Source organism: Python bivittatus, unplaced genomic scaffold, assembly GCF_059951505.1.
Source record: "Python bivittatus isolate LINGU-HERP-01145 unplaced genomic scaffold, Pbiv_v1 ctg000020_np1212, whole genome shotgun sequence".
In the NCBI taxonomy this organism is placed as follows: Eukaryota; Metazoa; Chordata; class Lepidosauria; order Squamata; family Pythonidae; genus Python; species Python bivittatus.
In genome coordinates this window covers 60,272,209-60,285,327 of record NW_028277030.1, presented here as the reverse complement: position 1 = coordinate 60,285,327, position 13,119 = coordinate 60,272,209, and the positions used below count along the sequence as shown (strand labels likewise).

The 13,119-nt window shown below is 36.4% G+C and overlaps 1 protein-coding gene across 7 annotated transcripts in view; it reads left to right on the top strand.

Annotated features, from left to right (window-relative positions):
- The window catches only part of FYN (FYN proto-oncogene, Src family tyrosine kinase), a 128,806-nt gene that overhangs the window by 104,218 nt on the left and 11,469 nt on the right, over window positions 1-13,119 (top strand). For 5 of the 7 annotated variants that reach the window (XM_088139588.1, XM_088139583.1, XM_088139576.1 and 2 more), the window contains 3 exons: window positions 213-362; window positions 7,691-7,855; window positions 10,495-10,674. In XM_088139588.1, coding sequence (XP_087995714.1) covers window positions 213-362; window positions 7,691-7,855; window positions 10,495-10,674 — 495 coding nt within the window. Of the gene's footprint in view, window positions 1-212; window positions 363-7,690; window positions 7,856-8,260; window positions 8,417-10,494; window positions 10,675-13,119 lie in introns of all 7 variants that reach the window. The other 2 variants (XM_088139595.1, XM_088139601.1) reach the window with 2 other exon arrangements.

Genomic DNA, 13,119 nt, shown 5'->3' with positions numbered 1-13,119 from the left:
AATGAAGAATTTTAAAAGAATCTCTAAATTGTTGAGCAGTTCAGAATCACTGAATGCTGTGCTTTTAAAAAGTTCTCCTTTCATGCTTTCCTTAGTTTCAAAAAATTATACTGGTTAATCCATTTTTATCGTAATATGTTACCAACACAAGTTGAATTATTTTTGATTATATTTCCTTTATCTACATGTAGCTTTTATTTTTCTTGTTATAGGTGCCTATTCATTGTCCATTCGTGACTGGGATGATATGAAAGGTGATCATGTCAAACATTATAAAATTCGCAAGCTTGACAGTGGAGGATATTACATTACAACCAGGGCACAGTTTGAAACTCTTCAACAACTTGTTCAGCATTATTCAGGTAACTTTGAAAATTCAGTTGTTAAGTAAACTCAGCTTCCTTAAGATAAAAATACGACTGATATAATGTCTCTTTCATTATTAACTTTTTGTTAAGTAGAAAATGTTAATGAAATTAGTGCCATCTTTTTCCTTTTAGTCTTTAGTTTGGAAATAAATACATTATACAAATATCCCATATTATGAAAACTCAAAAAGAATCACCATTTTAAAAAAAAGACTTTCATTATATAGGCCTCAGAGCATTTCTGTACTCCATAAGCTTAGATTAATTTCATTAGCAAGTTCTTGATAAATATATGGCCTTTTGGTATAAGCCACTTTACCTGAAAAGGAGATTTGGGGTGTCTATTAATATAATGCATAAATTGGTTTCTTATATCCACATCTTGATATTGAGTTTCCCAGAATTCATCATTACTTTCATGTTAACATCTTAACCTACATTTTAGGACTCAGAGAGCTTGGAGGCATAAGTTATAAAACTAGGCAGGGGACAGAGTCCTTACTGTTGAGATTTTAAATATCTCTGTGATTTCCCTTCTGTTTCCTGTAGAATTAATTTGTTCCCCCCACCCCCATACCCAAATCCTGCCACACCATGTTAGTCTAGTTTGGGAAATAGAAATACTCTTTTTCTAGAAAAGATACATGCTGATTTTTTTTTTTAAAGGATGCATGCATTTGGTCACTAGGTTTAACTCTAATCAGAGTCACTTTCTACTTAATAGTTATACTGACTTTAATAATGCTGGAATTTGAAAGCATTTGTGTTATAAAGTTCAGGGCACTTTAGAAAGGGAGATCTCTATCCATCTATCCTCAGGACACCTTACATGGGCTAATCACTTGCTTAGTTCTTGTATTCCATGTAGTTGTTCACACATTTCTGTTGACAAATTATGCAAATATTCTCCTGGCTGTCCCCTCGTTCACTGCAATGCTGGGATCAAAGCTGACAGTAAACCAAATCAGGATCAGAGATAAGAAATCACTCTTGTCAGCTCATTGCCACCTTGAGTAAGTGACAGGACATGCTTTCCTCCTTTCAGTGACCCTCATCATTACCCCTTTATACTTGTATATTCTGATTGAGTACAGCTTGTACAGTTTAGTACAAGTATTCCACAAATATTATATTCCCTGTTTTCCTCTATTTGACAGCTTATACTTTAAACAGTGCTGAAATAGAAGGCCTTTAGTTCATGTTCATTGCTTGACATGGCTAAGATTCAGCCACAGTTAGTCCTATATTTATGCAAAGATGGTTTTGTTGTTGTTTTGGTTTTGGTGTGCCAGTGTTGACTCCTAGCAACTGCCTGGACTAGTCCCTGCAGTTTTCTTGGCAAGGTTTTTTGAAAGTGGTTTGCCCTTGCCTTCTTCACAGAGCTGAGAGAGTGTGACTGGCCAATGTTACCCAGCTGGCTTCATGCCTATGGCGGGACTAGAACTCACAGTCTCCTGATTTCTAGCCTGGTGCCACACCAAACTGGCTCTAAAGATTGTATATGGCACATTAAAATTACAGAGCTGTTTATCAGAATTTTTTTTTTATGTAAACCAAAACACACATTCCTAGAAACACTTAATTTTTTCCTCATCCCATTAACAAATATTTATATTAATTGATGTTACATGTAAACAAATTATGAAACTCCATTTGTAGTTCTTTTAGAGAGTTATGGATCATAATAATAGTAAAATAATAAATGTATTTAATATTTTAGAATAATATTATTTCTGAGGTCTTTAAAGACAATCTTATTTTTTTCTGAACATTAGAATTAATGGATATAATTAATGGCAAGTGGGAAAAAAATAATACTTCCTGTATGTTGAGCAGTAATCCAAACTTTTCATTTTAGCGCTGGAGAAATCCAGTATCTTACAAGCTGACTTCTTTTCATTTAACAAGATTGTTCCTTCTCCCTTCCCCTGAAATTCTCTAATTTCCCTCTCCCCAATTAGAGGGTTCCTAAACACTTCTGAGTACACATAGCATGCTAGGGAGGGGAAATCTTGTCCTCCTCACTTCACTGAATGTGGGTGGTATTAATTGGCTAATTATTATCTACTCTTATCCACTGTTGTAAAATAAGTAGAAATGCATGTCTCTAGGACTATTCACTTTAAAAAGAAAACGGCCTTTTCATGTTTTAGAATGATTGTGTGTACCATGTCCATCCATACAATATTCTGTGCGAAGTTCTTATATATTTATTTATTCTAAGAAGACTTTCTAAGAGTGTTCAATATTTAAACTGTTTTGTAAATTGTGATAGGAGTTAATCAGTTTAGGATTATATTTCAACTATTTTATTGAACTCATTACTCAGTATTTCATTGCTCCTATATTCAGGCACTTTCCAAGTTTCTTCTCTTTTTGCTCACCCAAAGGATGCATGCTAACTAGGGTGTAGTTATACATTTATGCTTCACCTATTATTTAATATATTAATTCATTAATACTGTGAAATTCTCAGATGTCACCTCCTTGTTCTCTATTGCGTTAAACATGCAGCTATTTCGCTTCCGTGTATTCTGTCCACTTGCATCTTTCCACTTCCAATAATTTGTTTCTTTTTCTTGCCTCATTTTTTTCTATTGCTGTAATATTGCAGTGGTTATCCTTGGCATATTTTTGTTGGTAGGACAAAAATTAGTAGGACAAATTGCTACTGCAAAAGTATTTGCTTCTCCATGGGTATCATTCTGGATCAACCTTTCTCAGCCTGGTGCCATCCTCTTGTTCAGACAGCAACACCCATAATTCCCTGGCAGTATTTCGGGAGGATATCAGGCTCGAGAAGGCCAATCTAAAGATTTGCCTGGAAGCATCAAATCATCAAGCAATCCATAATTGCCAGAAAACAGCGACTGAATAGATGACAGTCCTTAAAGATAATGATGGGCCTGTTGAGGTCATTTGGTCATGGCCAATTACATCATCCACTAATACACAGGCAAGAACTGATGGTGCTTTACCAACTGTGTATTTGCATGATGCCATTCCAGCTGTTTTTAACAGAGGTTCTCTACAAAAGAAGCAGGGCTTCCTCTTCTGACAATAAATTCTTAGTGTCAACCATTGATTGCTTTCTGCTTCATCTCACCAGGCACCTTGGTAAATCAACATCAGCTTTCCTTTCCCCTGCCCTGTTAAACTCCCTCATATAACATTGAAACTACAAAAGAGAGAGAGAAAGACTTGACTGAGAGATTGTTTTGTTCCTATTGAAACATTCTGGCCACAATAATGAATAAAAACATTTTTAGGATAATAGTGTTAAAAGTTCATACTCAGCCCAAGATGATTTGAGCATGCTCAAAAACATGCCACAATATAAGATGTACATTATGGCTCTGGTTCTGTTGCCCTGACCAGCTTTCTCCTGCTTTCAGCATTTATTCATTTCATGCTAGGAGTGAATAGAAATGATCCTGTCCTTCAAGTGTAAGGCATGCCATAAAGCAGTTTGGAAAAAGGAGGGGATGCATGGCTCTTGTTACAAAAAGGATTAATATTTAGTCATTTACTATTTACTAGTCATTTACATCCATCTACTATTTTAGTAGAAGAGATGGATAAATCAGCCCATAGAATCTTCAGCAAACATCAGATCTCTTCTGGGATATTGGGGTCAGCCTGGGAAATTGGGGAAGGGCACAACAAACAAAACAAGAAAGAGGAGAAACCTTAGGCTACCCTAATATTGTATTAGAGTATATTATGTGCCCTACTCATTTTTAAAATAGCTTACTCTAATTGCAATAGCTGAACTGGTTCACTGTAAGTTTGTCATCAAATGGTAAATGCTAGACTGCTAACTTATCATGAAGCATCTCCATTGGCTTCAAGTTTATTCCAGACACAATTTAAATTGCTAATTTAAATCTATAAAACTGAACCAAGTGTGGACCTGATAGCTGTCATAATCTTTGTTGAAAACTTTTCTTTGGATTCTCCAGCCAAGAAAGAAAAGCCTCATTGATTGCGAGATCCAGATTATACAATGTATTTTCTTGATGCTAAGTCTGAATTCTTTTTGGTGTCGGATGAAAACTTTTCTATTTGTCTGTCTTTTAGATCTCAATTTTTAATGAAGATTTATAATTGATGGTTATCCTACTTTGTTTTTTATTTGTTTATTGAATGCTACCAACTTTTTATGTAAACCACACTGAAAAATTGGAGAACAAAATAGATACACAAACTATTTATATTTAAGACCCTTCGTTCAAGGGGTTTCCTATGCTTAGGGGAGGTTGCATTAGTTTTGGCTTCTGTGGTTCACTCTAGCTGACTTCCTCCCTGTGTCCTCCAATAAATGAGGAAAACCTTCCACTCTTCCTCCTCCAGACATTCACCAATTTCAGGTGAATACTTGCTGTGCATGTTGATCCCAGCCAGTAGTTTCGAATGTTAGACTGAAATAGTGCAGCTCTTCTCAAGCAACAGACTGTGTGTCAGAAATTATTCTTATGCTGTGGCAAGAGAAGCACTAGGTGATATAGAAGAAGTAGGATCTCCGTATAGTCACTGAATCCAGGGCTGAAATAGCCAATTGGATGTATATAATATGCAAGCTTCCAGAATGTGCCAACATAGTTGGCTCCTGATATGCAATTCATATGCATTTCCATAGTTTTGCTGCATTTGCAACGTTTAGCTCAATATGGAGCCTATAGAACAAACTTGTAAGTATTGTCTCAAGTTATAGTTACATTATGTTATGATGTACACTACTTTTTTCCACTTCTAGGAAATAACTGTCTGATACCAGTATATTCCTGAAATTACAGGGACTGTCACTCTACCTTTTCCTAGAGATTAAAAAAAAATACTTTAAAAATCTGGTATTTCAGTGCTTCTTGTTTTTGATGCTTGTTCAATATTCCCTTCTTTTTAAAGAAATATCAAAACATAGGAAAGAATCAATTGAGTAAATTTTATTTTAAATGTTGTTTTAACATTCCTGATTTAAAACATGCATTTCTACCTCCTGATTTGTTAAAATCAGCCCAGGTGACCAAATTCCATTTTTGCATAGGACCCACTTAGCAACATATTTAACTTCTGTAGTATGTAAAAGTATAGTAATGTGAAAAAGTACACCCCATTGAAATTTTTAGTTTTTCAACATATTTCAACATACAGATATTTGATCTTCATTTCAACAATATTGATAGATAAAGGGGATATAATATAACAAATACCATGCATCATTTACATTTCGTAGTCCACTGTGTAATTTAAATAAACATAATTGCAAATTTCGCATGTGGAAAAAGTAAGTACACCCCTACATTTATCACTACCCCAAATACCTAAAATTAGGATCAGGTGCAACATTGTTAAAGAGGATCTGGGAGGAATCTGTCTATTTAAACCTCAGACATTTAGTTTGATTTGCTCTTCGTTGTTGAAGTGTGTGGTATCATTATGTCTAAATTCTCTGAGGCATTCAGAAAGATGATTATTGATGCCTATGGGTCTGGGAAAGGATTTTAAAAGATTGCCAAACAATTAGACATCAATAATTCCACTGTCCAGAAGATCATCTACAAGTGGAGAAGATATCAAACAACTGCCAACTTGACCAAACTAGGCCATCCCAGTAAGTTCAGTCTAAGAGCAGAACACAAGATGCTGAAAGAAGTCTCTAAGAACCCTAGAATTTCATCATGGGACATATAGGTAGTTGTTGCCAATGTCAAAGTGCATGACTCCACCATTAGAAAGAAGCTGCACAAATTAGATCTATATGGGAGGCATGCCGGGGGAAACCTTTGCTGTCCAGAAGGAACATCAAGGTAAGACTAAAGTTTGCTCGTGAATACCTAGGCAAAGACCAAGACTTCTGGAACAATGTGCCCTGGACAGATAAGGCAAAGATAAAGTTATTTGGCCACAGTACCAGAAGACATGTTTGGTGAAAGCCAAAGAGAGCATTCACTAGAAAAACCTGATTCCAACTGTAAAGCGTGGTGGTGGACATGTTATGGTTTGGGGCTGCTTTGGTGCATCAGGTTAGTGCACCATCATAGAATCCACTGCTCTGGTGTATCAGGTTAGTGCACCATCACAGAATCCACTAAGAATTCTTCATTGTACAGAGGGTGTTTGAGGATAATGTGAGACCACCTATCAGAAGATTGAAGCTCAGCTGAAAGCGGATCTTGCAACATGACAATGACCCTAAACATTCCAGTAAATCCACCAAGGAATGGCTGAAAAAAAAGTAGTGGAGGGTTCTGGAATGGCCAAGTAAAAGCCCGGATCTAAATCTCATCAAGATGCTATGGGGTGATTTGATACAAGCTGTGCATGAAAGAAACCCCTCAAACATTTCACAGGTGAAAAAATTCTGCATGGAGGAGTAGGAAAAAATTCCTCCCAGTTGATGTCAAAGACTGGTAGACAGTTATAAGAAATGCATACTTGAGGTGGTTTCTGCCAAAGGGGGCAATAACAGGTATTAGAGCCAAGGGTGTATTTATTTTTTCCACAGAAGGAAATGGCATATCTGTTAATTTTTTGTTGAATAAATTATTGCAAAGTCAATTTTTCGTAGTTTTTTTTTTGTTCAGTTACATCACCTTTATCTTTATATACTGTTTAATGAAGATAAAATATTGATATGTCCATATACGTTAAAAAAGATTTACATGGGGTGTATTTACTTTTTCGCATGATTGTATACATCTCCCATTTCTTCTCAAGTCTGAGAAGCTGATTAAGTGAGAATCCTGATTAAATGCTATTAATATGTATACTGGTGTTCCAGTTAACAGTCTTTAGAAATAATAGAGAGGAATAGGAGAGGAATAGAAATAATAGAGGAAAGGAGAGAGGTTGGATTAGGTCATGCCAACATCTGAATGCCCTTCCAATCAACTAAGAAAGAAACAGTAACCCAGAATGAAGTTGATTGAGACTAGTAATTTCTGTTGAATTCTTATCATTAACTTAAAACATTCTGGGAAAATGTGAAAAAGGCTCTAAGTTAGATGCAAAACAGAAATCAGGATTAGGTTATAAACTTTGTCTCATTTCTTTACATTTTGTGACCATGTCAGTCCTCCTGTTCAAGCTAAGCAAAAGAAAGCAGCGTGGCGTCAAAAATACAAAGGTCTCAGAATTAAAAAAAAAAGTAAATGTTTTAGGTATGTGGTGTGATTAATCTTCAAGCTTATTTTGGAATGCTACTAACAGACATTTTAACTTGTTTACTAGCCCCGATTTTTTGTTTTTTCTTCCGTGCTTGCTATGTTTGTTTCATGTTTGTTACTCTTTTCTTTCCCTGTGCTTTACTTCTCCTTCATCAGAGAGAGCTGCGGGTCTTTGCTGCCGCTTAGTAGTCCCTTGTCATAAAGGAATGCCAAGGCTTACTGACCTGTCTGTCAAAACCAAAGATGTCTGGGAAATTCCACGAGAATCACTACAGTTGATCAAGAGACTGGGAAATGGGCAGTTTGGGGAAGTATGGATGGGTATGCTGAGAAAATATTTTAACTTCTTTAGTCAGCCCCCAGCTACTGGGGACAGGTGTGGAAGATGGAAGGTGGAAGCAAAAGGAATAAGGATCAGCAGCATGAACAGCAGATGTCTTCAGTTACTTAGAGTAATATGCTTCTCTCTGAAAACCTGCCATTTAAGCATTGATAAAAAGATAGATGATGCAATGGGCTTCCTGAGTTTGGTTGCTAGATTTGATAAACTGCCTTCAGTTTTCAAGCATGCTAATCAGATAGCTATGCAAATATTTATTATGAGCAACTATCTAGAAATTTACTGAACACAGATAACTAATGGGAAAAAAACACCTTCCATCTTTCTGTGCATGCAATTACGCTATGAATTATAAGTATTTCTTTTATTAATTTCCTTTCCTGTAGAGAAAGCTGATGGTTTATGTTTTAACTTAACTGTGATTGCATCGAATTATACTCCACAAACTGTCGGATTGGCTAAGGATGCATGGGAAGTTGCACGAGATTCATTGTTTCTGGAAAAGAAGCTGGGTCAGGGCTGTTTCGCTGAAGTGTGGAGTGGTAAGGCAGTGAAAACTGTTCTGTTTGGGATAGATGCTTAAAGCCATCAGAAAAGAAGCCAATTTCAGAACAAGAAAGGCATTATGAACACAAGTTCCAATGAAATAATATTATCCCCTTAGACTAACATTTGTTAAGGCCCATGAGTGGAGAAGCCTAGACTTACTATTCTAGTCCACACAAGCACAGAAAGACAACATTATAACACATTATCTGTGTTATATTGTAAAAAAATGCACTACTGATTCTAGAACTGGAGGTCTCCAATGCCCAAGTTCCACCATTATTTATATGGTCCAAGATCGGGTAGAGTCTACACCAGTATTATGTGCGAGCTCCTGTTGGCATTTATGGGACAAAATAAAGTGTCTTGTAATTTGGGATGCACATTCCTTATACAGTGGTACCTCGGTTCACGAACTTAATTCGTTCCGCGACTCTGGTCACGAACCGAATTGGTCGTGAACTGAATCAAATTTTCCCATAAGGTTCAATGTAAATACAGTTAATCCGTTCTGACCCCTTCGAATTTGGTCACCAACCGATTTTTGATCACGTCCTGAATCAAATTTTCCCATAAGGTTCAGTGTAATTATGGTTAATCCGTTCTGAACCATTTTTTTTTTTTAAACCGCAAAAATATGACACAAAGTACAGTACGAAGAGAGAGAAAGCTAACCTTGCTTGACACGACTTCTGGCGTGGAGGACAGGAAGGCAGGTGGGGAGGCGGTTACTGCTTGGAGGGCGAGTCCCCCTCCGTACAGGAAGCCACGACCACGTGTCACAGGAGGGAAAATGGCCGCGGATCCTATTCATAACGCCGATCCGGCATTCGTGAACGGAGGCAAAATTTTGTGAACGGAGCTGTTCGTGAACCGAATTGTTCATGAACAGAAGCGTTCGTGAACCAAGGTACCACTGTATATCAAAGTAATCAAGACTTAATCTCAAGCAGGGCTTTTTTCTAGGCTCACCCTTTACTTTTACCTTTCCCTTATAAAAAATTAGCTTCTACATACTTATAATTATTGGGACAGGCCTTTTGCTAGTTATTAATAAGTAGCTAAGCAACATGGCTATAGCTTTTTTTTAGTGTGCAAACTGTCAGCTTTACAGCATATTAATTGTGAACAAATTAATTGTGTTTGTTAACATGTCTAGCTTTTGATTCCCCCCCAAAAAAATAAGTGTATAGTTTTGGAATATTAATGAAAAAAAGTTCCATGGATGATTATTAAATAAAACAGTTTTGAGCTATAGACAGATCAAATCACAATAAATTGTTTCAGTTGATATATGAATTTTCCTATTCATTAGCATCATAATTTCTAGTTCAGAGGAGAATTAGTTTGGACAAGAGCCCATGGGATCCTTACCTTCAAGTTTTATTAATATTTATATTGTAAAAAATACTATTTTGTGTGTTGCTTTGACCCTAGCTATGTGCAGTCTTTCTCCAGTAGAAAGAGGTTTCTTTATAATGACTTCTTAATGAATGATAACAATTTTAGCAGAAGAATATTTATCAATACATTTCAGCCCAATGAATTTGTCCAATACATTTGGAACTCACTAATAAAGATGAATACATTTCCCCCCAGGAGCTTTGTGCTATGCCTTGGCTGAGCCATAGCTTTGTGAAATATATTTGCCTAAAATATCCTGTTCTTGGTCACTCGGTGAGCTAAGTCATTAAAACAAGTTTTGCATGCTTGTACTCATTCCTCTTTCGACTGTGGAGGATGAACCTAACTTGAAGTAGTTGGATCACCAATGTTCTGCAGCTGCATTAGTGTTCACTGCTTTTTAGATGTCACATTTAACTGTTAAGTTGTAACAGATTAACCTTTACAACTCCTTTCTGTATCACAGCAGCCTTTCCTAACTTGGTGCTCTCCAGATCTGTGGCTAAGGATTCTGATAGTTGAAAGCCAATGCATTTGGAGGATACCAGATTGGGAAAGACTGCTTTAATATCTGAAATAAATAAACAAGCAAGCAAGCATTCTGTAATTTAGCTGTCAACCAGGGATGTGTGAATTTTATTGATTTATTTATCTGTTCATCTCTTTATAGGTACTTGGAATGGGAATACTAAAGTGGCAATAAAGACACTGAAGCCTGGCACTATGTCCCCAGAATCATTCCTGGAAGAAGCCCAGATCATGAAAAAGCTAAAGCATGACAAACTGGTCCAACTTTATGCTGTGGTGTCAGAAGAGCCTATCTACATTGTCACAGAATATATGGGTAAAGGTAAGATAAGAAGTACCTGTACTCAATAGATTATGGAATGCAAATTAGGCCTATCTTGTATTTAATTAATTATATAATGTTTATACCAATTGACTCCGGTAGTCAGTAGTGAAACATAAAATAAACAATAATACATAAATGAAAACTCAACTCCTCAAACCAGTGCAATATAGTTAAACAAGGTAGAGAAATCATGTAGGGCGTAGTTTCTAGAATTCTTTCCTTTTTAAAAATGTAATTAATTAACTAAAAACAGGATAACATAAAATGGTTTTACAGCATACAAAAATTGATCGTATGGAATAATTTCATTAAATGTAAAGTCTTACCTATAATTATACCTTTTTCTTATCTAGACACATGCCACTCAACTCCTAAAACCTTTGTAAGTAGCGTGTATGTTTCCTTATCTGAATACAACAAGCAGATAATTTTTTGACATAGTTTCCTTAACAGATAAAAGATATTATAACATGCCAGATTGCTTCTAGAATTCTTTCCAAGAGCTACTGTGGTGTAATGGTTATGGTATTAGAATAGGAACAGGGAGACCCAGGTCCTTGTCCACAGAAGATCTTTGAGCCAAGTAGTCTCTCTCTTTCTCAGCTCAGCGTACCTAACAGCATTGCTGTTGCACCACCTTGTGCTCCTGAATGAAAGGTGGGATGCATATCCTATAAATAAATAATGGTTCCAATCTGGGTCACAATCTTCAGGATATTTAGTTGCTGATGTTGTCAGGTATCCAAAAGCTGCAAAGACTGAATTATACTGGGAACATGAAACACAAAAGCATGGACATAGGGAAACTCAGCCCAATGAAAGATGAAATGATTCAACTCCACATTGACATCTTAGGCATCAGCAGTTTGAAATGGACTGGAGTTGGACACTTTCAGACAGAAGATCATATTGTTTACTACATAGGAAACAAAAACAAAGAAGAAACAGTGTTGCTTTTATAGTTAGGAAGGATGTAACAAAGTCAGTACTTGGGTACAGTGCAGTTAATGACTGAGTAATATCAATTAGACGTCACTGACAACCCTTTAATGACAGTTATTCAGTTTTTTGCTCCTATCACTGAATTGCAGAGAAGAGGAGGTTGACCAATGCTATGATCACATTCAGTCTGAAATTGTTCGAACATGCAAGCAAAATGTTCTGCTTGTGATAGGAGACTGGAAAGTCCATGCTGGAAGTACTAAGGACTGCATAGCCTAGAAAAGAGAAATGAAGCAGGAGAATTAATTATCAGTTTCTGCCAATCCATTTATTTCTCCATTGCTAAACACAGTCTTCAACAACCAAAACAATATATGTAAGGATATCACCAGATGGAGTACCCAGAAATCAAATTGGCTATATTATTGGTACAAGGAGGTGAAAGGATACAGTTATAACAGCTGAGACGTGGCCAGGAACTGACTGTGAAACAGATCATGAACTGTTCATGTGCAGTTTAATCGGAAAAAAGCAAAGCCAGCCAATTTCCACAATAAGATCTTGAGCATATGCCCACCATTTTCAGGAGAATATCAGGAATCATTTTGAGATCCTAAACCTCATCGATAGGAACTATGGAACAATATCAAATACATTCTTAAGGATGAATGTGAAAAGAAACTGCCAAAGACCAAGAAACAGAAGAAGCAAACTGGATGTCAGAACATATGGTAGAAATGTCCAAGTAGGGAAGCCAAAGCTAAAAAAGACAAAGATCTCAGGAAGGAAAACAATTTCAGAGACCTGTTAGAAGAGACAAGAAGCAGTATTACAACAACATTTGTAAAGATACTGAAGATTGATGTCAGCCCATTGAGGTAGGTCAAGTCAAGAAACAGACACCACTGAGATTCCAGGAATGCTACATATTGTTGTAGAGTAGAGTAATAAAACCTTGAAACCTGCCCAAGTTTCTCTCTGCCTCATCTTGCACTAAACAAAATCAAAGCAGGGTTATTTTTTAGTTTCTTTCTCATGCTTTCTTCAATCTCTGGACTATATAATCACTTCTCCAAGCTCCTTAGCTACTCTTAATACCTTCCCCAAGGTAATATCTAAATTCCTTTACAAGTCCAGATGTATCATTGCAAAACAGACTGGCTCAAGGTCATCAAACAAGTGAGACAAGGCTGTATACTCCTTATTTATTAAACCTTTATGCTGAATATACAGTATATTAAGAGAAACTTGATTGAAAGAAGAAATGAGAGTGATTTTTAAATTGGAAGAAGAAACATCAGTAACCTGCACTGTGATGATAACATTACTATTATAGCAGAAAACGTAAATGAACTGGAAGATCTACTAAGGAAAGTCAAGGAGCTCCAAAAAATGGGACAAGGTTAAATATAAAGAAAACCAAACTAATGACAAATAAGCTTCACTGGGGCTCTCCTGAGGGTTGTGAAGGGAGGGCAAATGGCGCAAGCCTATATTGTA